Source organism: Meira miltonrushii, assembly GCF_003144205.1.
Source record: "Meira miltonrushii strain MCA 3882 unplaced genomic scaffold FA14scaffold_4, whole genome shotgun sequence".
In the NCBI taxonomy this organism is placed as follows: Eukaryota; Fungi; Basidiomycota; class Exobasidiomycetes; order Exobasidiales; family Brachybasidiaceae; genus Meira; species Meira miltonrushii.
This window is the reverse complement of record NW_020289946.1, coordinates 396,768-420,425: the sequence shown is the minus strand read 5'-3', so window position 1 is coordinate 420,425 and position 23,658 is coordinate 396,768. Positions and strand designations below refer to the sequence as shown.

The window sequence follows — 23,658 nt, the reverse complement described above, 5'->3', positions numbered from 1 at the left end:
GATGATTCTCTTGCGGGGAAAAGGGTTTTATTCGTGCGAAAATTCCATGCAAGCCGGCCGTTGGATGTTTTGCTCAGCGCGGGTGCAGGGCGGCGCGGGAGAACCAAAACCGGTGTTTTGGCGGAAGTGATTATACAACCTCCACTGCCAAAATAATACTTACACAACAACACAACTTCCATCCTCTTGATCATGATGAACTAGATGCGTTGGCTTTTTTCGATGCCTTCTACGCCGATCAAAAGATCAGCGGTGAATGCACTTGGCACGCCTAAAAGACAAGCAACTATAAGCGCATTCTTTCAAAGTCCAAAGAGGGAGGCTGTCGCTAGGTTTGCATCGAATGCGACAGATGAAGCGGATCAGCGCTCGGAACAAGAAAGAAAGGATGCAGAATTTGCCAAACGATTACAGGAGGAGTGGAATGGGAATGGTATACAGGAACAGAACGTGAGCAGCAGCAGCAACAGTAACACCCAAGCATACGCAAGTCCACCTCCTCCCAAGCAGGAGTTCCCCAAACCACCAAAGACCACTTTGGGATCCACCGCAACCTCGTTCAATTTACCGGCTCTAGATAGAGCTATAGAGGATATCGAACTACAACAGGACATCTTCACCTTTGATCCAGCCAAAGTAGACGTCAGCTGCTGGCCAACCCGTTCTGGAAATGTTCCAAGTGCACCATATGCACTCCTCTCTCACGCATGCATCCTGCTCAGCACGACAAAGTCCCGACTGATCATCGTTACCGTTTTGACAAATTTACTGCGAGTGTTGATGTACCATGACGAAGAAGCATTACTCCCATGCATTTATTTGGTAAGCAATCATATCGCACCACCGTATGATGGCGTGGAGTTGGGATTAGGAGGAGCAATTGTCAATCAAGCGATTCGAAATGTGACCGGAAAGTCTGCCTCTCATTTACGTACGTTGTGGAACAAGACTGGAGATCCAGGTGATGTTGCTTTTGAGGCGAAGAAGGATGTGAAGACATTGATTGGTCACTCCACAAAACCGATCGAAATCACAAAGTTGTTTCAAACCTTACATGCGATTGCTGCCATTTCAGGCACAGGTTCCTCTTCGGCAAAGATGGCACACGTAACGAAACTCTTGGTTGCTTCTCGAGGGGAGGAGGCTAGGTTTTTGGTCAGGACACTTCACAGCCATTTACGAATCAATGCCGTTCGAACGACGATCACGAGTGCAATCGCGAGGGCATTTGTGTTGAATGACAGAAATGTTGCCCTTAAAGATGAAGGCGATTCTTGGTGTTTGTCTGTAGAAGAAAGACAAGGCATACTCGCCAATCCACCAAACACCAAACAGAGAGCTGACCCCAAGAGGCTGGCTGCGATGGATAAGATCGTAAGAGCTGAAACACTCTTGCGAGAAATTCGTGCTCGGCATCCCAACTTTGGAACGATCGTACCTGCTTTGCTGGAGGGAGGATTACAGAATTTGGCAGAGCGTGTGCCATTACGTGTGGGAACACCTATCTCGCCCATGTTGGGTAGTATTACACGATCTCTGCCAGCAATGTTTGATAAATTGGGTGACAGAGCATACGTTTGTGAGTTCAAATATGATGGTCAACGTGTACAAATCCATGCCGAGCATGTGCAGGAGGAGGGCAACGAAAAACGCAAGATGCTATCCTCAAGTGGGAAGGGAAAATGGACCGGACCAAATAAAGACATTTATGTTCGTCTCTTCAGTCGTCATTTGGAAGATATGACTGACAAATATCCAGACATTGTCAACCTCGTGCCAATGATGATGGGATTGAGTGGGGAGCAACTTGATAGCAAAGGCAAGATGAGGGAAGACGATATCCCTCCAGTAAAATCATTTATTATGGACGCTGAGATTGTTGCTATGGGATTGGACGGGACGCTATTACCATTTCAAACACTAGCCAATCGAAGTCGGAAAGATGTCGAGTTGCACAATATCAAAGTGGCAGTCGGAGTGTTTGCATTTGATCTTATGCAATTGAACGGACGTAGCCTTCTCAAGTCCTCCCTTCGCAAACGGAGAAACCTTCTCTTTCAAAACATCAAACCATGCAAGCCAGAAGATGTTCGAATTGCACGATTTGATTATGTAAAACACACCGAAAGTCGAAATCAGGAAGATGTGACGAGCTTCTTTGAGCTTGCGCAGAATAATAAATGTGAAGGCATCATGGTGAAATCCCTAGACCACCACTGGGAAGATAACCAGTCGGGTGAATCAGAAGCGAAAATTCAACTGTTGGAAGATGAAGTGGATAATGATCTTTCGCAGCCGAACTTAGACGCAGCCGACCCCAAGCCTCTTCCTGGAAAAGGTGTTAATGGCCGTGGAAAAGCACTACTCAGCACCTACGAGCCAGATAAACGATGTGAATCATGGCTCAAAGTGAAAAAGGACTACGTGGATGGAATTGGAGATTCTCTGGATCTAGTCCCGATCGCGGGATGGCATGGAATGGGAAGAAAGGCAGCATGGTGGTCGCCTGTCCTGCTGGCAGTGTATGATGCAGAAAATGATGAATATCAAGCCGTTTGCAAATGCATTTCAGGTTTCACTGATGCGGAATATAAGGATATCAAATTTAATCGATTTGTCGAAGGAACGGAAACGTGTTACAATGCATACCAGAATGAATGCAAAGATTCCTTTGAAACGGGAGGCTTAGTACCGGATGTCTGGTTTACCCCTAATGAAGTTTGGGAGATTCGAGGTGCGGATATCACTCTTTCACCCGTGTATACCGCGGCAAAAGGATTGGTTTCTGATGAACGTGGACTTTCGCTTCGCTTTCCACGATTTATGAAACGAAGAACTGACAAGTCACCACAACAAGCCAGTACTCCCCGTCAACTAGCAAACATGTACTTTGATCAAAACAATACCACCACCGCCACCAACGTCAAAGAAGAAGATGAGGATGATGTTGATTGAATAGTGCCTCCACCTTGTTGTTGTATTCACATACCCACAATTGTATTTGACCCTTTTTCCGCACGAATACAATAAATGCATTTCCGATACAAACGAGTACATAGGCCTGAGCGCGTTTACGAACGGAATTGCCGTATTTTGTATGAGAAGCGCGGTTAAAATGCAGTAAATGAGATCTAAGCGCTTCAAGCGCGGCACGAGAGCTGTGTTGAAGGCATCCTTATCGAAGATGTCAAACGACAGTAACATGCCACATCACACACAATAAAGGGTAATACCATCAACCCTTCCCATCCAACCATCATCTCCCTCAACAAAAATGAGCACTACAGGAAAAACAATCACTTGCAAAGCTGCCGTCGCTTGGGAAGCAGGCAAACCTCTCTCAATCGAAGATGTTGAAGTTGATCCTCCAAAAGCAGGCGAAGTTCGTGTAAAGGTTACTTGGACAGGTTTATGCCATACAGACGTTTATACATTATCAGGAAGTGATCCAGAAGGCGCTTTCCCTGCCATTTTAGGACATGAAGGTGCAGGTATCGTAGAGTCTGTTGGAGAAGGAGTGGAAGAATTCAAGCCAGGACAAAGTGTAATCTTGTTATACACTGCCGAATGTAAAAAGTGCAAATTCTGCACATCCGGAAAGACGAATTTGTGTCAATCGATTCGTGCTTATACCGGTAAAGGTGTTATGCCAGATGAAACAAAACGATTCCGTTGCAAAGGTAAAGAATTGTTCCACTTTATGGGAACTTCTGCATTCTCGCAATATACCGTTGTCAGTCAATATTCATTGGTAGCCGTTAACGAGAAAGCACCTCAAGAACAAACTTGTTTGTTAGGATGCGGTATCACTACAGGATACGGTGCTGTTACAAACACTGCCAAGGTTGAAAAAGGAGCAACTGTTGCCGTCTTTGGTGTAGGATGTGTCGGTTTGGCGGTAATTGAAGGTGCAAAACATTCAGGAGCCAAACAAATCATTGCCATTGATATCAATGACAACAAGCAATCTTGGGCAACTAAATTTGGAGCAACTGATTTCGTAAACTCTACCAAACTCAAAGAGGGCGAATCAATCGTTGATAGATTGGTAGAAATGAGTGGAGGCGGTTTGGATTACACTTTTGATTGCACTGGAAACGTGAAAGTGATGCGTTCTGCTTTGGAAGCTTGTCATAAAGGATGGGGAGTTTCAACGATCATCGGTGTTGCAGCAGCAGGACAAGAAATTGCTACACGTCCGTTCCAATTGGTTACCGGTCGTAAATGGCAAGGATCTGCATTTGGTGGTGTAAAGGGTAAGACTGAATTGCCAGGAATGGTGGATCGTTATATGAAGAAACAATTTGATTCTAGCCCTCAAATTGATCGTTATTTGACTCATAAAGTCACACTTGACACAATCAGCCAAGGTTTCGATCATATGAAATCAGGAGAATGTATCCGTTGCGTGGTGGATATGTCTTGAGCAATTCATATTTTTAGGTGGGTTTCATACAATATCAATCAATGCATTCATTAACTTTTAGTATGAGAGTGTTCGTGTATGAGTGGCGCGTGGGGAAAGCGTGTAAAGGGAAGTCGCGTTTTTGAGGCTAGCACGTCTTCTCTTCTTCTCATCATCCATCGAACAACATGACAGCCGTTACTCGTACCCCTCCCACGCTGGAGCATCCAATTCGCACTTTACCTGTACAGACAACCACTAATCGAGATGCTTCCACCTCGAATCAATCACAAAAGCCAAAGATGCAAGGTAGAATAGATATCGCAAACCTAACCCAGAACAATATCGGTCAATTGCGTAAATTGAATTCAGTCTTGTTTCCTGTTCGATTTGGTGAAAAGTGGTACAAAGACGTACTCAAAGAGGATGTCAAGGAGATCTGCAAGTATGCTTTGTTCAATGATATTCCTGTTGGAAACATCTGTTGTCGATTCGAAAAGAGCACCACAAAAGATGATTCAGTTAACGTTCACATTATGACTTTGGGATGTTTGGCACCTTATAGGAGGATGGGGATCGCAACAGCCTTGTTGGAATACGTCCTGGATCATGCAGCTCCCGGCAAAAAGGTCGAGATATCCGACTCTTTCTCTGATGATACTACAAAAACAGCACCAACAAAACCCACCGCCAAACCATCAACATCCAAAAAAGAAGTCAAACAGACAAAGTCATACACTGTCGCCAAGATTTACCTACACGTTCAAACAAGCAATGAAGAAGCAAAGGTGTTTTACGAGAAAAACGGATTCACCGAAAAAGAACGTGTTGAACAATACTACAAGACTGGAATCGAGCCAAGAAGTGCGTGGCTACTAGAGAAAGAGTAAATTCATTATCACATACATGTACAGTAATTGCATGACATTTCTATCGCCAAAATGGCTTGACAATGATGATCGCCAGAGTTAATAAGATCAACAGGATGAGGAACAAAATACATTGTCCTCTAGAAGTTCGTCTTTGGTATGATGTTGCCTGATTTAATTCTTTCACTGATTCGGCCATATCCTGACCGATGTGCTCTATGTTGAAATCGATTCGATCCAGCATCGTTCCTTGATCAATAACTAGAGCGCTCAAGTCTTGGAATAACTCCGCCAATTCAGTAATGCTCTTTGCGATTTGATCAATCTCTCTATCCCTTCGAACGATGTCAATCTCCGATTGTGATGGCGCCTGTGCTTGTTCTTCATCGATGAGCAGCTGAGATTGAGCTTGCAATTGATCTTGCTGTGATCTAGAGCGCTCAAGATGTTGTCTTGATAATTCCATATCTTCCCGCATCGCTGTTTCAGAATCTGGCATGTGTCCCGCTTGATGTCTTTCCTCGTGTCCACGTAATCGTTGCATGTAATTACTCTGTTTTCTACGAAATGTGCCACTTGCATCTTGCACTTTGGTTGCCAATGCAGTTTGAACGTTGTTTGCCATTGCGATCTCATGTGCAGATGCACGTCCAGAACGCGAGAGTGATTGAGTATGTTGTGCCATTCCGGAAATCAATTTGCTACACTTTCGAAATTGCTTTGTGATCTCTGTCGTTTCACGTTCGATCTCTCGTTCTTCACCGCTTCGGTCTGCAAATCCAGGTAGGATGTGCTTTGCATGTAGTCGATCTAATTGTGCCATCTTTGGTTTAATAGAGGCAAGGATCGCATCCACTTCGTCAGATATATCGACCCATTTTGGCGGAAGTTGTGTTGAATACGATGTAGAGGCTGAAGGACGGGGAGGATACGACAGCTCATCTCCATGCTCTTGTAGCTCCCCAGAAGCATCATAGTATGCACCTTTCCGTCTGTCTACACCTTTTCCCTTCCCTATCAATGCTTGATCATCTCCGTATTCATCTTCGCCATTTGCATCAACGGTTCCATTTCTGTCCCATGATGAGTGATCTCGCGTGGCTGAATCGCGATAAGACAAAAATAACAACGTTCTCGATCGTGTAACACCTAAATATACAGAAGAAGATGAACTCGTTGCTGCCATTGTTTAGAGGTGGTTGTTGGATTGAAAGCTTCTTATATGCACAGATCAGGCGCTTTAGCGTGTGAGAAGGTAAGAAAGGCGCGAATAAGTTGGGGAGGCACACTTGTTTCTCTCTCTCTCTTCCACCTCGATACAAAATGTCAACAGAGCCCAATTCGACACAGATACGATCAGCTTTAGATCAATTGACGTATGTGAAGCGAATACTAGAAGGAGATCAGAATCTGTCCCTAGAGGACCTGCTCTCGTCAGCGAATGCTGCCCAAATTCTTACAACAAACACAAAAGAAGAAGGAGATGGCATGATTCCAACAGGTGGGTTGCATGGGGCGGTGCCAGCTTTGTTGGAACCGTTATCGAAGCCAAACTCAATGCAGTTTGAACCACGAAAATACCTCACCCTAGCAAATAGCCTTGCCAGAAGATTTGGAAGTGAAACGAAAGAAGCTGGACAAGCGGGAGATGCAATTGAGCTGGCAAGAGGAATAGCAAGAGATCACAGTACGCAGCTTGTCAATAAAACATCCATACTAGAACAACGGAAACGACGGCGGCAGGATGGCTCTTTGGGACTTTTGAGTGAGAGTACATCCAACATTCCCGATACTTGGGATCAAAGCAAGAAAAAGGGAGAGGGAAATACTGCGATGCCTCGAATGTCTTACAAATTCCCCGGTCAGGATAGTATACCTGACATCCTTACCAAGATTACTGACGCTCCATCTGTGGAAAGCGCTTTGAGTGTATGGAAATCGACACTATCAAACATTGATGCTGAAGCGGCTGCTTCGCTATCGTACAGCACGCAATGGCTACGATCAGATCTCATCAGACTACGGATCGATATGGATCAAGTAGGAACAGCAATCCTTTGGGCATCCCTCCACCAAGGAGATACACTCAAGCATCCTATTCAGCTTCAACGGATAAATATCCTCGCCGAAACAGAGATGCAACCAGATCTGACAGCAGACAATTCCCTACACCTCTCCGCCCAATCCAGCTTTCCACTCTATCGACAATTGACCGCTCAAATTCTTGCCAAAGTGCTGGACAATACCTCCGAAAATGATAGCTGGAAGATATTGTTCTCTACACTATTTGCCTTGGCTGGCCTTTGTCACTTGCATGACCCATTTCCCAACTTTCCCAGCAATTTGTCTAACCAACCTTGTCGTGGTACTGTAGCCGTTTTGGGAGCATTTGCTAATTGGGATATAGGCGGAATTTGAAGAATATGTAACATAGATGTAATATTAGAAGAACACAGATGGATGTTGTACAATTGAAAAAAGATTGAAATGTATATTACAGAATCTAAGAGAAATCACTGCCATCGCTTGGCCAAAACATCTTTGAGCACCTCGGTATTGGTTTTGGCTTTTTGTGCTAAAGGATGAGGTGTAGTCCAAAGTGATTGAAATGCTTCAAAGCATTGCGCAGGCTTTCGTCCCATATCCGTCAAGGATTGAAACAGATAGGCCGACACAAATCGTTCCCAAACCAATCTCCATGGTTGAGTGACGTGCCAACGCATAATGTTGTGATACAAATAGAACGTCTTGCGATCGTATGCAGTTACCACTTTGGGGTTCATGACAATGACTGGTCGAATCGGTTGCAAGGCTTGGTGGATATCAAGTGAAGTCAGTAGACATTCCGAAGACAGGCAAATGTTGCTATTGCGGAAACGTAGTGGCATTTTTGCGGCAGAATCTTGTTCACGTTTTGTCAAGTGGTGCTTGTCCGGCTTTGTGAGAGGTGCAGTCGAATCACGGAACCAACGAGCATCAAATGCAACGGCACCATTCCAGCAACTGTCTACGAGAATTGGCTTTTGTTCTTCCAACGTTTTCACATCTCGATCTGCTGCAAAGTACGGCCAAAGTGGTTTGGCACGATTGCCGTCGATGTCTCGTGTGACCCACGTATCATATAATCCAAGTGGCATAAAGTCAAACGCACATGCTTCATCGTACATTCCTCCATTCGTTTGTAAGAGCTCTTTGATTTCGTCTGAATCAAAGATGACGTCGTTCAACCAGAGCACCTTTTCGAACTTGAGGGAAGTTGTATTTTCATACAACGGTCGCATGGCCTCATTGCGTACATTTGCCAGAAATGCAATGCGTCTATTGCCATCATCAGTGATGCCAACGTGGTCGGTAGGGATAGATTTTGTGGCATTATTGCCGCTGATGATCGTATGAGGGATGTTGTGCGTTTGCAGTTTATGGGAGAGTCGATCAAGAGACTTCTCTGTTCCATCTTCGGAATTGCTCTCAAAGATGGAAATGTATGCGTTTTGCGGTCCTCCGATACTTTCAACTAATTTGATTAGATCGTCACCGTATTTGGGGAATAGATTGTTGCTGTTGTATAGATTGGCGGCAATGAATGTTGGACCGATAGATTCGGAGGTTTGGGGTGTTGGGTATGGACCTATCATGCTCTCTACGATTGCCCATGACCAAATGCAACACCCAAGCATAAGCAATGCAATCCGTAGCCTCTTGGATACCAGCGAAAAGTATGTTGGCTTTGTACGCTTGATGTTGTACTGATCGAAATCCAGTGAAATGATTCGATTTCTCGACAGCAAAGATCGAGCAAAGGAAGCTGCTTCAACAGGTATGATGATAAACAGCCATGCCAAATACACAAACATCGTTGAAGGACAATGAAAAGCCCAGCAAAGAATTGAAGTACTAGCAATGAATGCGCCAAACATACACCATCGTTGCCAATTTGCGCATGATGGACGGAATCTAGACCTGCTACGAGATCGTACATCATCCTCGGTAAATGCGAGAACGCTCAAATTATCCTCGTCATCTGAAGAATTGCGATGATCCTCCTTTTGTATTTTTAAAGCAAAGTACTCAACGTTCTCTGAATGAATCGAATCGCTATAACAACCATGACCGGAAGAAGAAGATGCAGACGATCCAGCTGAAGAATTGGAATACGACATGTCGTGTATATGGTCGTCCATTTTGTAAAGAAGATTATTCTGATCCACTTGATTTCATTCTGGGTTTCCTACGGAACTCCTACGGGCGGCGTCGTATGAAACGGATGATATGATTCCGCGTGATTGTTGTAATTAAAGAACGGAGGGGGGGTCCTTCACCATGTGATATACTGTATATTATTGTGTCTAAGATTATAATGCATGGCTGTGTGCATAAGGGAGTAGCTTAAATTTTGAATGCACATAAATTGCATAACAAGCAGCAGTGCATCAGTGTATATTTCTAGCTTATTTTCAAACCATGCCCCAGCAGTTCTTGCCTTTTTTTTTTGACAGCTTAAATTGTGCGCATGTTCCTAATGTACAAACACGCGCTTATCGACGCAAAAAGCCCGCGTATGCGCAAACAGTAAGAGTGAACATGCCCTTTAATGACATAAATAGAAAATAGTACATCGTCATTCTTACACAAGTACACGCTAAATAGGCAATATCTACACCGCAATTTAGCCATAACTGGCAGAGAAAGCCGATAGCGTGTCTTGGCGTACGTTCCGTGGAAGTGGAATCTGACACGTGTTAGATGAGATTATATAAGCGGCTTGCCTTTCGCTTTCAAAACCCGGCCTCCGCTATTGAGGGTGCAAAGGTGGAGTAACGGTTCGAGCGCGAAATAAGTGGGTCGATGATTCTCCAGTTACTTCTTCTTCGTTATCATCTGGTACGCAAAAATGGCATCTACCAACACAAAGAACACAGGACCGCCTCCTGCCATCGCACACGCAAAAGCAGAAGATGCAAAAGATACACAAAAAGTAGTAAAAGGCGCAGGCTTTGGTCCTGCATACACTTTTATGAGATTCGTTGGTGAAAGAAGTGCTGCTCATTTCTTCCGAAGGATATTGGTTGTGGGTGGTGAGCGTGTACCAAAGAAAGGCACATATATCCTTTGCTGTACGCATTTTAGTACATTGATGGATGTTGCCATCATTTCAGCTGAATTGGACAGACCTATTCATTATTGGGCAAAAAGGGGATTATACAAACGTCAACCTTTTCGATGGATTCTGGAAAATTCGGGAAATATTCAGGTGAACCGAAAGGAGAAGAGCAATGAAGACTTGTTTGCTGGAACGTTTCAAGCCATGAAAGCGGGCGAGCCTATTGGTCTATTTCCCGAAGGTGGCTCCTACACCGAACACAGATTGCACAGTATGAAAGCTGGTGCAGCTTGGGCAGCTCTGGAATACGCAAAACATCTACTCTTGCAAGGGGAGATTGACGATCCAACCAAATCAAAAGTCACAATTGTACCAGCAGCAATCAATTACACTGACAAGAGTCGGTTCAGGTCAGAAGCCGTATTTGAGTTCGGTCAACCGTTCACAGTGGATGAATACATGACAGAATTCATGAGTAAAGCGATTGAGGGAGAGAATGGCAAATTACAAGCAAACAATGCATTTGCATCTGCTCTATCTGACACAGGTATGCCCCCAACACCAGGACCAAGCGTGATTGTCAATGGCACAGACGGACCTCATCCACCCAGTCGGATGCGTTTGGGGTTGGATGTTGGCACAGCAACAAGTGCGGATGAAAGCAAGGTGCCTTCCAAGGAAATACTCCAAAAGGCATCAAAAGCACCCTCCAATACAACTTCGGCACGAAATGCAGTCTCCAAACTGACCGACAGAATCGGAACAGAGATCTACAAAATGACAATCGATGCACCCGATTGGACTACATGGCATTCGGTCAAGATGGCTCGAGAATTGATTTGGAAGAAGAATGGCCAGTTGCCTTTGCGAGATCTTGTTCCAATCTCTAATGCACTCGTTGCCGTCCTCAATGCACCTATACCTCAAGCAAAGACGGCAAATGAGACCTTGTGTGCCTTGCAAGGATTGGTTTTGGCTTCTTCAACAGATGTGTATACACTCAATGCGCTTGCCAAATTGTTTTCGCTACCTCGTCGTGCCATGCAACCTGCAGCAATAGGAACAGGAGATGACGACGAAGATCTCGTCTTGCCAACGAGGAGAAGAGCGGAAAGAGCTGTGCCGGGAATCCTGCCAGCGACCTTGTACCTCATCCGTCAAATTCTTGCCTTGACAATCAGATTGCCATACGTTATCCCTCTGGCGTTGATGTACGTTCCGGCATATTCGATCAGTTGGTACTTGGCCAAAAAGTATTCGAGTCACGAAGAAGAAAGTATGGCAAGCGCAAAGAGTTTGTGTGCATTTGTTATTGCAGGTTTGACGCATATCGCTTTGGTGGTATGTGTGGCTACACCTTTCTTTTTCACGCCATTAGGATGGATTTTGGGTATCGCATTAAGCGTGATCATTGAAAAGTCACATGTCTGGCTATTGGATGAAACGTATTCTTATATCAAAAAGTTGGTCATCTCTTGGAGAATGTTCTCGGCTGCTTCTACAGTGTTCATGGGAGAACGTCAATTCAGACAATTGGGAGGTCAGCTCGGTCGTGAGAACCCGGCCGTACGATTGGCTGTGGATGTTGTCAAATCCCAACAAGGCATTCAATGGAGTTTGATCAAAGCGTTGCGAATAGCTTCAAGAGATGCAAAAGTTCGCGAGAATGGCTTTTCTAGTGGTGCAGCGAGTGAGGGCGATCTAGCTCCCACTTTACCTCCCGTTCGACCAAAGATTTTCAACAGAAGTGGCAGACCGGCTTGTTATCGATTGATGGGCGTGACAAGATTAGTACATGCTCAAGCCGTTCAAGCTCTTCATGATCTTTTGGAGAAATTGGACACAATTGAACGTCAAGGTCAGAATGATGCAGTTGTCCAGGAAGAAACATTGCAAAAGTATCGCTATTTGCGCGATCAGATGCAAAGCACGAAAGCAAGCGTCATGCCAGCAGCCCGAAGGTATACCCTGAGAAGGAGTAAGTGAGGTTATCAAGTTATTGCTCTATTGTCACGCACGTTATACCCTGCATTGAATGAAATTTATATTCGAAAGAAAAAAGTGAAAATGTCTACATTCTATATAATCTAAACGAGCAAGACTCTACCTTCGTATGCCTTCAAAGGAGCGGAAGCGTTTGTGTCTTTGTGAGAAGAAAGTGCTACTTTACCCTTTGCAATTTTGGAAACGTCTTGTTCTTGATCGCTAAAGTTGAGCAAAACGATTGCCTGTTTATTGGTAGCAGAAGAAGCTTTGTCACCTGCTGCATCCTTTGCGAATGCAAACACCTTGTGGTCTTCTTTGCCAGAGTAATCCAACAAGCTTGTGAATTTTCCATAGGTGAACAAAGCAGGATGTTCTTTACGCAATGCGATTGCTTGTTTCCAGAACGACAAAATGCTGTCCTTGTCTTCGAGTTGTTGAGCAGCGTTGATTTGTTTGTAGTTATCATTCACACGCATCCAAGGCTTAACACCTTCTTTTGTGAAACCTGCATTTGGTCCATCGGTCCATTGAACAGGTGTACGAGAGTTATCACGAGCGTGCAAGTTGATGGCTGGCATGTACTTCTTGACGATTTCATCATCGCTCTTGCCTTGATCCTTCAAACGTTGGATATAGTTGATCGTGTTCAAATCCAAATACTCCTTGTAGTCCCAGGACAAAGGAACGTTAGTCATACCAAGCTCTTGTCCCATGTATACAAATGGTGTACCGGACGACAAAACAGTCAACAAGGCGAGCATCTTGCTGGAAGCGTCATGGTGTTCTGGCTTATCACTTCCAAAGCGAGAAGGGGCTCTTCCTTGGTCGTGGTTTTCGATGAAACTGGTTGTCCAACCATCGTTTCCGTTTGTGAATGTTTGCCATTTGTTGGTAATGTTTGCGAAATCGGAAACGGTCCAAGGCTTGAAGGCGAAAACGTCTCCAGGTGTTTTTCCAAGGTCGACAGTATCGAATTGGAATACCATCGAGAGCTCATTTCTTGCAAAGCCAACGTATTCCAAAACTTGCTTTGGGTCGGAAGTGCATGGCAATTCACCCACAGTCATGGCATCGTATTTTTCCAAAATGTCTCCCATTTCGCGAAGGTAGTTGTGCATCTCTGGACCGTTGCAGTAGAGGCTGGAAGCAGGTTGAATATCACTTCCAGGAACGGTGATTGGTGCATCGGGGAAGTCCATTGGCTTGGAGTACATGTTGACTGTGTCCACACGGAAACCGTTTACACCTCGCTTCAACCAGAATTCCATTGAGCTTTCCAATAAGGCTTTACGGCATTCTGCATTTGTCCAGTTGATATCTGGTTGTTCGATTGCAAACAAGTGCAAGAAATACTCTTCTGTTGTAGGATCCCATGTCCAAGCACTTTGACTGAAGTTACTGGCCCAATTGTTTGGTGGTTGACGGTTGCCGTTTGAGTCATACTTGGCTGGTCTCCAAATGTACCAATCACGCTTTGGGTTTGTTTTGGACGAGCGTGATTCTTGGAACCATTTGTGTTGATCACTGGTATGGTTAATCACCAAATCGAAAATGATTCGCATTCCACGTTGATGAACTTCTTTGATAAGTTGTTCTGCATCGGCGACTGTACCGAAATCAGGATTGACATCTTCATAATCAGCGACATCATAACCTTCATCGATCATAGGAGATTTGTAGTGGGGAGAGACCCAAATCGTGTTTACACCAAGACTTTTGATATAGTCCAACTTGGCAATGATACCGGGAATGTCTCCTGTTGGAGAACCTCTTGCGCTATGGAAAGATTTAGGCCAAATTTGATAAATGATGGCATCTTTCCACCAGCCAGATCGTTTTGGAGTTCCGTTGACAGCCATTTTTGCTAGTTAGGGGGGTTATGGAGAAGAAAGAAGGAGTAAGGTTTCTAGGAATTCAAACTGCGCTCCATTTATACCTTTTCTATTTCACCGACAAGAAGTATGATCGGATGTCCGTGCGAAAAGAAAAGGATACTGACCATGTACCTGATCAACGAGTAAACGCGGGGTCTTCCTTTATACTAATCTAATTCCACCGCGCGGGGGGAAAAGGCAGACTGCCTAAGTGCAGCTGCAGCTCCCACGCACTTTGGCTTGATTTCGGTCAACATTCGGTAGACTAAATGCTTCATCAAAGCTAACACTGTGTTCACCATCATACACTCACTACCCTTGGCATTCTTGAATTCCTCCGATGAATGTTGATTGTTCTTTGGGGCCCCATATATATATATAAGGCACACAATTTAAGCGAGTTTATTCTTCTTCGATGTTCTACTTTAACAACGGGCCGATAAGTCGACGAGGATGTAAGGATGGGAATTTGGAATTACATAATTATATAATCAAATGATGATCATCCTCCATCTGCGCTAATGCATTCTTGTTAATCTCTCTGCTTCCATCTTCCCTCAAATCGATCATGTGTGGTCGCTTTGCACAAGCATTACCACCGAGAGATTATTATGATGTCGTAGACGATCAATTGCAAGGAAAGAGGAGGCCAAAAGAAGGCGACTCAGGTTCAGGTGGTGAGAACATCAAGTCTGGACCACAGCTTCAACTCCACTCACAAGTCGGCGAACAAGATTATCATCCGACATACAATGTTGCACCCGGTGTTCAAGTTCCAATCGTACGATTAGAAGATCCTGTCCCTCTGACTTCTTCCGGCAAAAGTGGCGATCAGGCCTTGTTGATTCAATGTATGCGCTGGGGATTGCTTCCACATCACACAACCTTTATTCCACGTGGAGTGGATGCTATGCGAACGATTAATGCTCGTGATGATGCTGTGTTGAGTGGAAGGAGTATGTGGACTCCTATTCTACGATCCGGTAAGCGTTGCATAGTATTTGCTCAAGGGTTCTATGAATGGCTAAAGAAGGATGAAGGTGCACAAAAGATTGCACATTTTGTTGGAGTGCAGATACCCGGAAATGGTAGAAAGGATGCTGATGGGAAGCAGAGAGGGATGATGCCAATGGCAGGATTATGGGAAAAGTGCACAATCGATGGAAAGGATGTGTACTCTTTTACGATCATCACAACGGATTCAAACGATCAATTGAACTTTTTGCATGATCGTATGCCCGTTATTCTACCCGATGAAAGGGCTATGCGTATTTGGCTTGGTATTGGAGAGGATGTGACGCAGGAAGAAGTGCGTAAGCTTTTGCGGCCGTATCCCGCACAATTGGACTGCTATCCTGTTCCAAGAGAGGTAGGAAAGGTGGGTAACGATAATGCAAACTTCATCTTGCCGGTTTCAATGAGAAAAGACGGCATACAAGCAGCATTTGGAAGGGCAAAGCAGAAAGATAAAGAGCAACAGACACCTATCAAAGAAGAAAGTCTCTCTACAGAAAAAGCTACAAAAGAGGAAGAGAAAGGTCAACAGTCTGCTACGACCGAAACAAATGCTCCCATCAAAGAAGAAGTTGTCTCTGCGAACAAAGCCGCAAAAGAGGAAGACAAAGACATCAACAACGGCACACCTTCCTCTAAATATTCACCAGAGCCTTTCAATCCGCCTCTTTCACCTGAAAGGCCAAAAGGAGGTTATAGCACGGTGGATAATCCCGATCCGACGCCGTACAGAAGGCGTGGTCAGGCAACTCCAACGAAGCGAGAACATCCTTCCCCAGGCGTAGGAGCGGGAAACAGTGCAAAAAAGCGTCAATTGGAAGAATCAGCAAAAGGAACAAAGGATATTCGTAGCTTCTTCAGCAGCAAGTAGTGGAACATGACTTTTTTGTATTTATAGTTTGTACTTTTATATTTTCGTTCAACTCTGATTTGAAAATGAATGGCTTTAATGTACATGAATTGAATTGTTATTTACTACTATACATGTTTTGGTTCGGGTATCTTGCCTTTCCCTGTTTATCCCTGCCAGCGAACCTTTTCTGAGAACAAGTAGTCCACAACACCCAACGGTAAATTGCTTGGATCGGCTAAGGACAAAGTGCCAAACGTTTCGACAGCCTCTTCGCCATACAAGGCAAGGATACGATCCCAGTACTTATTGTCCTTGCGCTTGCACCCAATCGCTTCTTCAAATTTGTGTAATCCATTAAATTGACTTTCGTTGAGAATACTACCATATAATACTGCACAAGTCGCTTGACAATCTTCCATGAGATACATGTAAGCACATTCGAAGTGCGACTCTGTATCTTCCAAAAAGCTGATATATTCTTGCCAATCTAAAAACGGCTTTGGCTTATGTTCTTCAGAGTTCATCGATTTGAGCAATTGATCTTCGTCCCATTTCTTCTTCATTCTAGCATAATCGTTCTCACATTTGTTCCAGGATTCTTTCAACATCTCTTGAGCAGCATCGTCTTCCTCTGAAATAGAAGCCAATATGATCAGTGGATTGTGTGCCTCTAGTCCACCTAAACGTTTAGGAAAGTAGACAGCACAATCCGGGATTCCTACAGTTTTGTATTCAGATTTGATCCGATTGCTTACGTGCGTTGCTAGGTTATTGTTGCCAAAAAGTCTCTTTTGAACTGTGTGAAACGCTTCCATACATAATCTCACATGACGTGCGCCAAGACAGATGGCCGGCTTGCCAAAATTGTTTGTGAAAAAGCTACTCACATAGCTATTCCATACCCGGATCCAGCCCATTAAACTGTTGGTAGCGTTCAATTGTAGCTCGAATTCTGTCAGGTGCTCTTCCAATTGTTCCTGGTCAATATCCCAGTGTGCAGTTTCACTGTTTAAGACCAAGAAGCCCCAACGCACTTTTTCTTTCGGGAGTTCTACATCCTTCAAGGTCAGAGAACTTTTATTGGGTGCGTTCTTGCCGGGAGCTTTAGTAGCCTTCGCTGCAATTGTTGTTGCTGCAGTCTTTTCCTCATTCAACTTTAGGCCCATGATTTTGACAAACTCTTCTAGAGTCTTCCATGCAATCTTACATCGTCCTTCTTGGCCCCAGAACCAGAGGTCATCATGAATGCGGTACAGATTGCCTCCTGTTGTCTTTTGATTTACTGCATGATCAAGCACAAACATAAGCGACTCTCCAAAGACTGTGCATAGTTGATGTGCTATTGGTATACCGTTTGAGCGCTTCTTGGCGTCCTCTTTGTCGTCCTTAAAGCGAAGATTTGGTGTCAAAAATTTGCGCACAAAGTTCAGCCATATTTCGTCCATTCCTAAAAATTTGAGCACAGCAAAGATGGTTTCGTGAGGTAAAGAAGGACCAAACCACTTGAAGTCTGATTGCCAAACGGTAAATGATCCATAAAACTCGTTCTGCAACTGCATTTCTGTGGTGATCAAGCGTAAGATACGTTGTTTAAGATCACTAAAAGAAGTTTTGCTCTTTGGGCCTTCATTGCTACCTCCATCGCTACCTTTATCGCTGCCTTCTTCATAGTCACCGAGAGCGTTCTGATGTTTCAAAGCTAATAGCCAAAAGTCGTTCTTGAAAATTTCCTTGCGGTACTTACTCACAGTGTCGGAAGATCTACCATCCGCGCAACCCATTTTCTTGCGTCTTTGCTGAGATTTGAGGTCTATAGGAAACTCTGATTGAAAAGTCCAGACTTTCTCACGGAATTCGGTGAAGCTGTCGAATATTTGGTCCGACCATTCTCGGCCGATATGGTGTAAAAAGATTGCTTGGTAAAGCTCTTCGTCCATATACACTCTATATTTGCCATTAATATGACGCCTCATGTCTAACTCGACATGTCCGTCTGCCCACGACCAAGTTTCTAACGTGTCTAAATCTTGATTGAGGATATGAGCAATCTCTTCGAGAATATTGCTATGCTTTTTCAAGTCTTTTAGACTATCTCTTTTATCACCAGTAAAAAGGTCAGCACTGAGAACACCGTCAATGCAGCTTTCAACTTTAGATTTATCAAAACGAGGGAAATGATCGCCAAGCCTTTTCATGTCATCGCGCAAATCCTGTAAAGGAGAATTTTGACCAGTCTTTTCGGGCTTTCCTGCAGCCTTGAAAGTCTCTTCAAGGTACGCATTGATGCGCTGTACATCAATGGTTGGTTGGGAGAAGGCCAAGCGCTCCCATTCGCTTCGTTGTTCGTGCATCTCTTTGCGAGCAACTTTTTCATAGTTTCCCTCTTCTTGTAGCTCATTTGTGCTTGAATGAACACAATCCATCACCAAATCATTAAAAAGCAAAGCACAATCGTGACGACGGCTATGTTGATCGAGCTTTTGTTGCAATTGTGTTTGCCAGCGTTCAACAATGTTTGCGGTAATTGCAGTGTCATACTGTGCCTGTTTCAAAGTCTGATGCATGAAATCAAACTTTGGATGGATTGGATAAATATGACGTGAAATTGCACTTTTATCTGCGACCAATTTCATATCTTCAATGTCCTTGATGAAAGTCTTTAATCTTTCCACAGCATTCTCTTGAAGTTTAGCTTTCTCTAAAGCTTTCTTATATTGTTCATCAAATCGATGTTTTTCGGCTTTGAGATTGTCGAATTTACGTTTGGTAACCTGAAGAAGGGTGCTACGAACGTTTTCAGACATTATGTACTACAGAAAAATGAAAGGACGTGGTGGAGAGAAAGAAAGAAAGATAGTATATTCGAAGTACTGAGCATGCGGTTCTTGCATATAAGAGTCATGCGCTGCGCAGATACGCTCAGCACTGCGCAGCGCACGCGTTAGAGAAAAGCTAACAATGGGCTCCGAAACAATGCAACATTCATATGGACTACTGTAAGTACAAGCCTCGGAATAGGGTTTGTGGCAAGTTTCGACTTATAGGATTTATCTTCAAGACTTACCTGCAAGCACACAATCATTCTCTCAAGTCTTCCCTTTCAATTTTGTTCTTAAGCATAATTCGACCCCTCAAGCGTATCTGCGGCCATAGAACCGTGAAAGTACCGCATCCCGTCCGATCTGCGAAGTCAAGCACGGTATCGCCTAGTCAGTACTGCGGTGGGGGACCACGCGGGAATCCTGGGTGCTGCAGTTCTATTTACTTTTTTTTGCATATTTTTCAGAGAATGGTAAAGATGATATAAATTTCGAGATGATTCTTTGACCGATTTTATTGCTTCGATGTCCTCGATGACATCTTATGCGTGTTCATTCACGGGTAGAAAGTCGGCCAAAAGAAGGGGTTAAAATGCAATCGTACAGATGGCAATCGATGACGGACGTGTATAGATGTGCTTTGACCATTAGTATATTACAAGTCTGAGGAGGGTATATTAATCCATGGCAGTCAGCATTTATTAGAGGATGGTTGTGTAAGCAGGCGGGGCACACTTTATATTCGGCGCTAACACTTTCTATGCAGTCACACTATAAAAATGAAAGAGTGTGGAGTAGAGGCGTTGTGCGGCTATGCGTGTAAGCAGTAGGATTGTGTCTTGTTTCTTGACATGTGAATGCACTTTCCATACATCACCATCATCATCACCGCTTTGGGGGGTCACAATCATGCGTTTATTTCCACCTATCAACCGGACAACTTTGGATAGTTTTCACAGGGATGTATATAGACCAAGATTGTCTTTATTGTTATTGATCTTGTTACTAATCCTTGGACAGCAACATCAGCATGAACAAGCACAAAATCGACAATTAAATCAACCAGTCGATACAAAGATATCTACAGCTAAGGCCATAAGAGACGATCATGGAAAGCTGAAGGTGACGCAATTCACTGGCTCAGACGGAGGACTCATTGGACAGCTTGCGCCTCTTTTAGACCAGCTTCCAGATCGGATGAGGTTGGATAAATCGACATTTGCTATCCGGTGGGCCAAGAAAGCAGGTGAGCTGACATGGAAAGGCATGAGTCAAGACACACCAAAAGCAACAGAAGCAGTCGCACTTGACAAGACGCAAGCTGATCACATCAAAAAGTCACTAAGGGATAGATTAGCCTCTGGAAAGCGATCAAGTAAACCCGCTTTCTCAAGCCCACTTCGAAGGTCGAAAGGAGGAAAGAAGAAAGAACAGACTTATCGTTCACTACTGGCGAAGGTGTTGAATGCAGATGCACTTTCAGCTTTGGTGTCGTTACATCTACTGTGGGCCATTCGCTTGGGATCAATGATGCTGGAAGATAGGCTTGGCAAGGATAATACATCTGCGCCATCAAATCTTTCCTCATCTCAATCCTATATGTTCCTGATCGGATCGGCATTTCTAGCGCTTCTATCGAGCTTCTTCTCGTGGTCTACAGTCTTTCAGAGATGGGGTATCATACGGCCTCCCACACATACAACTCCAGCAATTGCGATTCAAATCTTGACTTTGCTCGAATTATCGGCCACGTTTGTATCTTTCCTGCCGCCTTTATTTCGAATGAGAACATCGCCTCTAGCCCAAGTCCTGCCACGCAAGATTTCTCTTCCATCTCCGTCTCACAGTCCATCTTTGCTTGACTTGCTCCCGATCCCGGCTGGCTTGATAGAAGCCTTTAAAGCACCACGAGAAGATACGATGACATATAGCAGGAGACGCATGGGAAACCAATGGCATGGGGGAGGCAGGCACATGATCGCAGCGCCGCTACCGGGTATCAACGCTGGTGATCTGACGGGAGCAGGAGCGGAAAATGCAACCGGTACTGATCAACCTCCTCCCAACACTCAACAACGTCAAAGGAGTGGCATAGCAGAACCTTTACGGATGCCAAGAGCAAATGCTGGAAAAGCGCCAAGGATGAAAGGTATGCGTGTCAATGTTGATTCGAGTTGGTTGCTGGAGAATGTAGTCATTCTTTATGGACATGCGATTGGGGCGATTCAATATATCGTCGTGATTGTTTCACTTCCTACCTTTACGCCGACTTCTTTTCCTTCTCTGCTTTCTTTGTTATCTCTTCGTTCTGCGCTCGGGTCCGTAGTCATGACATGGTGTTCAGCTCGCAGGTCGGTAGAATGTCTCGAATTCGTACAAAGGAGATGGTCACAACAAGAGTCACCGCCGGACGAGAAAGTTGAACAATCTTCATCGCTTGCTGGGGCTGGTTCGGTTTGTTCAATGTGTTTCGAGATTGTTGATGAAACGGAAGATCCAGAAGATTGTTGTACTTTGGACTGCGGACATCAATTACACTCTGTTTGTTTGGTTCAATGGCTCACCAAACAAGCTTTCTGTCCTTGTTGTCATTCCACGTTAAAAGCAACGCCTCCTTCGATGCGAACTGCAGCCGAGACAGCAGCTTCGGTTACGTGAAAGAGAAGTGTCGTTCATTCTGTATCATACCTTACACCTAATAGATGTTTTCACCCTTGTAAAATAGCAATGATGATTGTCAAAAATAGCCTTCTATTGTACAATGAGTCTTATCTAGATGATTGGTAGGATGTAGTTTACCAACTGAACGAGAACATCTGTCAGCCGCAGGGGCTCCTCATCATCATGTTCCGGCTCAGAGATAACGACCTCTTCTCCAACATTTGCGTGGTATTGTTGAAGTGTCTTGACCACATCATCAAGGGTGGATTCTTTCCGATCAAACAAAAGCTTTACGTGTTTCTGAATACCATCATCTTCCATTATTAGCCAGGCCAAACAATAATCGGCTAATTGTAGTGTAAACATTCCTCCGTCCAATCTTCGAATGTATGCGTCTGCTTCCCATTCTTCTTCATCCAAATCTTCATCGTTGATTTGTGCAAGCTCTTTGCGTAGCTCGACCTCAACATTTTGCAATCGATTTCTTGCTGCAAAGTGTACTTCTACCAGCCTGTCCAGCTTTTCGTACTCTTTCTCAACAAATTTAGAGATTAGCCGGATGCGCTCGACCGAATCACTTGCTAGATTATTGAGCAGCGATGCGATGATTTCCAAGACATTGTCCTCATCTTGCACTGTTACATGTTCATTGCCCAGCGAATGGAACAAAACCTTCAGTCCTTGACATTCGACAAATCTTGTACAATTCTTCGACCCTCTCGGTCCCGATGTGGCATGATTAATCAGCTTTACACAGCGCAATCTCACAAAACCCTTCGACGCCTTCATAATCAAACACATCAACTCGACTCCTTCCGCATCGTGGAATGCCTTTTTGTTGGGTGTGGCTGTCAAAGCAACACAAAGCGCATCGAACAAGTTTTCATAAAATTCCCGCACTTCATCTCCTATAGACAAAGTCTTACGAAGTGGCGCAAGAGCATTGAGGAGCTGGTCAATCCCGCCTTCCTTCCCAAATTTGATCGCTCTTTGTTCGGAAGATTGACCAGCTTGAAGCAAGATGCATAAAAGCTCAGCAGCATATCCTTTGTTTTGATCATATGTTGTCTTGGGTGAAATTTTGGCTAGTATCCATTTCAGGAATGTTGACCCAAATAGCTCATCCGCCAGCGAGGCACGTAGCGAGATCAAGTTCTCCATCAATCCTAGCAGATGAAAAGTTGCATCGGAGTCAGACTCCGCGTTCGCCTCTGCTGCGATCGATTTACCGTCCGACTGACCATCTCCCTGTAGTCTAGGCAGTGTCTGAACGAGCAGATCCACCAATGAATTCTCAGAAAGTGCGTCCAATACTGATTCTACAGCCACTTGACCTTTCCTCTGTCCTGTTTCCTCACCCAGCTGCTCTTCTTCCGTTCGTCCTTCCAAACCGGCATCCAGAACATCATCATCAAAGATTTCTTCTAGGAGCTCAATCACACCTGCAGCTATGTCAATGTTCTCATGCGCTAGCAAGCTACAGAGCGATGCTGTTGTATTCTGTTTGACCAATTCCGGATAAAGAAGGGCGGGATTGGTGGTGACTGAGACGAGTGATCGAATTGCATCATGCAAATCAGCTTCGGATGCTAAGAATTTCTGCGGATCATCTGGATACTTTACTCGCATTTCTTGATTTTTCGTTATTGATCTTTCCAGCCTCAGGATGTTCTTCCTCAACGTTCTGAGCTCTTGATCGGGTTTTAGGATCTCGTCATTCTGATTTGCATTTGCGCCATTCATCAATTCGAGAATCCTCTTTTGCTGTGAAGTTAGGCCTCCTCCGAAGAATCTACCGCCTTCATCATCTTCGTCTATGAAGTAATCTGCATCGTTTCCAGGTGCGAAATCTGGAGCGTCTTCCTCCTGATCTATATCTTGTACACGAGACAGACGTGAAGGTCCGCTGGTATCTTCTTCTCCAACATCTTCTACCCGAGCTGCTTTTAGCTGATTTGCATCAGGTTCTTGCCATTTACGTTTGTTGATTGATGATTGTGGAAGTTTTGGTAGCTTGAACAGCTTATCAACATCCATTTCGTATCCGCACACAAAAAGATGGAAGTCGGAAAGTTA

At 44.4% G+C, this 23,658-nt stretch overlaps 12 protein-coding genes across 12 annotated transcripts; 7 read left to right on the top strand and 5 right to left on the bottom strand.

Annotated features, from left to right (window-relative positions):
- Positions 1-381: 381 nt before the first annotated feature.
- FA14DRAFT_107784 (ATP-dependent DNA ligase) lies at positions 382-2,916 on the top strand (the record flags this gene model as incomplete). Its single annotated transcript, XM_025495821.1, has 1 exon — positions 382-2,916. A coding segment is annotated over one exon (2,535 nt), but the record flags the coding sequence as incomplete, so codon positions are not given.
- A 198-nt stretch (positions 2,917-3,114) lies between these two features.
- On the top strand, positions 3,115-4,496 carry FA14DRAFT_75567 (putative glutathione-dependent formaldehyde dehydrogenase). Its single transcript, XM_025502832.1, has one exon. The coding sequence runs from the start codon at positions 3,275-3,277 to the stop codon at positions 4,424-4,426; it is 1,152 nt and encodes a 383-aa protein (XP_025352879.1). The 5' UTR covers positions 3,115-3,274; the 3' UTR covers positions 4,427-4,496.
- A 16-nt stretch (positions 4,497-4,512) lies between these two features.
- FA14DRAFT_161955 (acyl-CoA N-acyltransferase) lies at positions 4,513-5,782 on the top strand. Its single transcript, XM_025499361.1, has one exon. The coding sequence runs from the start codon at positions 4,594-4,596 to the stop codon at positions 5,293-5,295; it is 702 nt and encodes a 233-aa protein (XP_025352878.1). The 5' UTR covers positions 4,513-4,593; the 3' UTR covers positions 5,296-5,782.
- FA14DRAFT_161954 (t-SNARE) lies at positions 5,093-6,480 on the bottom strand. Its single transcript, XM_025499360.1, has one exon. It carries the CDS (start codon positions 6,458-6,460, stop codon positions 5,336-5,338), a length of 1,125 nt encoding a protein of 374 aa, XP_025352877.1. The 5' UTR covers positions 6,461-6,480; the 3' UTR covers positions 5,093-5,335.
- A 117-nt stretch (positions 6,481-6,597) lies between these two features.
- Positions 6,598-7,692, top strand: FA14DRAFT_181258 (uncharacterized protein; the record flags this gene model as incomplete). Its single annotated transcript, XM_025501079.1, has 1 exon — positions 6,598-7,692. The coding sequence occupies one exon, from the start codon at positions 6,598-6,600 to the stop codon at positions 7,690-7,692; it is 1,095 nt and encodes a 364-aa protein (XP_025352876.1).
- A 3-nt stretch (positions 7,693-7,695) lies between these two features.
- FA14DRAFT_161952 (uncharacterized protein) lies at positions 7,696-9,579 on the bottom strand. The gene has a single exon (XM_025499359.1). It carries the CDS (start codon positions 9,453-9,455, stop codon positions 7,788-7,790), a length of 1,668 nt encoding a protein of 555 aa, XP_025352875.1. The 5' UTR covers positions 9,456-9,579; the 3' UTR covers positions 7,696-7,787.
- A 688-nt stretch (positions 9,580-10,267) lies between these two features.
- On the top strand, positions 10,268-11,866 carry FA14DRAFT_115229 (acyltransferase; the record flags this gene model as incomplete). The annotated part of the gene is made up of 3 exons (XM_025496099.1): positions 10,268-10,850; positions 11,079-11,408; positions 11,457-11,866. Coding segments are annotated over 3 exons (1,323 nt in total), but the record flags the coding sequence as incomplete, so codon positions are not given.
- A 545-nt stretch (positions 11,867-12,411) lies between these two features.
- Positions 12,412-14,720, bottom strand: FA14DRAFT_75470 (glycoside hydrolase). Its single transcript, XM_025502830.1, has one exon. The coding sequence runs from the start codon at positions 14,218-14,220 to the stop codon at positions 12,463-12,465; it is 1,758 nt and encodes a 585-aa protein (XP_025352873.1). The 5' UTR covers positions 14,221-14,720; the 3' UTR covers positions 12,412-12,462.
- On the top strand, positions 14,684-16,213 carry FA14DRAFT_161949 (DUF159-domain-containing protein). The gene has a single exon (XM_025499358.1). The coding sequence runs from the start codon at positions 14,804-14,806 to the stop codon at positions 16,118-16,120; it is 1,317 nt and encodes a 438-aa protein (XP_025352872.1). The 5' UTR covers positions 14,684-14,803; the 3' UTR covers positions 16,121-16,213.
- Positions 16,194-18,997, bottom strand: FA14DRAFT_75468 (uncharacterized protein). Its single transcript, XM_025502829.1, has one exon. It carries the CDS (start codon positions 18,904-18,906, stop codon positions 16,267-16,269), a length of 2,640 nt encoding a protein of 879 aa, XP_025352871.1. The 5' UTR covers positions 18,907-18,997; the 3' UTR covers positions 16,194-16,266.
- Positions 18,998-19,830: 833 nt separating this feature from the next.
- Positions 19,831-21,579, top strand: FA14DRAFT_181252 (uncharacterized protein; the record flags this gene model as incomplete). Its single annotated transcript, XM_025501078.1, has 1 exon — positions 19,831-21,579. One exon carries the CDS (start codon positions 19,831-19,833, stop codon positions 21,577-21,579), a length of 1,749 nt encoding a protein of 582 aa, XP_025352870.1.
- A 57-nt stretch (positions 21,580-21,636) lies between these two features.
- FA14DRAFT_75473 (DUF1716-domain-containing protein) lies at positions 21,637-23,644 on the bottom strand. The gene has a single exon (XM_025502831.1). It carries the CDS (start codon positions 23,617-23,619, stop codon positions 21,694-21,696), a length of 1,926 nt encoding a protein of 641 aa, XP_025352869.1. The 5' UTR covers positions 23,620-23,644; the 3' UTR covers positions 21,637-21,693.
- Positions 23,645-23,658: the final 14 nt, after the last annotated feature.

Excerpts from the sequence above, each read along its gene's own strand:
- FA14DRAFT_75567 (XM_025502832.1), top strand. The coding sequence starts at position 3,275 with ATGAGCACTACAGGAAAAACAATCACTTGCAAAGCTGCCGTCGCTTGG.
- FA14DRAFT_161955 (XM_025499361.1), top strand. The coding sequence starts at position 4,594 with ATGACAGCCGTTACTCGTACCCCTCCCACGCTGGAGCATCCAATTCGC.
- FA14DRAFT_161954 (XM_025499360.1), bottom strand. The coding sequence starts at position 6,460 with ATGGCAGCAACGAGTTCATCTTCTTCTGTATATTTAGGTGTTACACGA.
- FA14DRAFT_161952 (XM_025499359.1), bottom strand. The coding sequence starts at position 9,455 with ATGGACGACCATATACACGACATGTCGTATTCCAATTCTTCAGCTGGA.
- FA14DRAFT_75470 (XM_025502830.1), bottom strand. The coding sequence starts at position 14,220 with ATGGCTGTCAACGGAACTCCAAAACGATCTGGCTGGTGGAAAGATGCC.
- FA14DRAFT_161949 (XM_025499358.1), top strand. The coding sequence starts at position 14,804 with ATGTGTGGTCGCTTTGCACAAGCATTACCACCGAGAGATTATTATGAT.
- FA14DRAFT_75468 (XM_025502829.1), bottom strand. The coding sequence starts at position 18,906 with ATGTCTGAAAACGTTCGTAGCACCCTTCTTCAGGTTACCAAACGTAAA.
- FA14DRAFT_75473 (XM_025502831.1), bottom strand. The coding sequence starts at position 23,619 with ATGGATGTTGATAAGCTGTTCAAGCTACCAAAACTTCCACAATCATCA.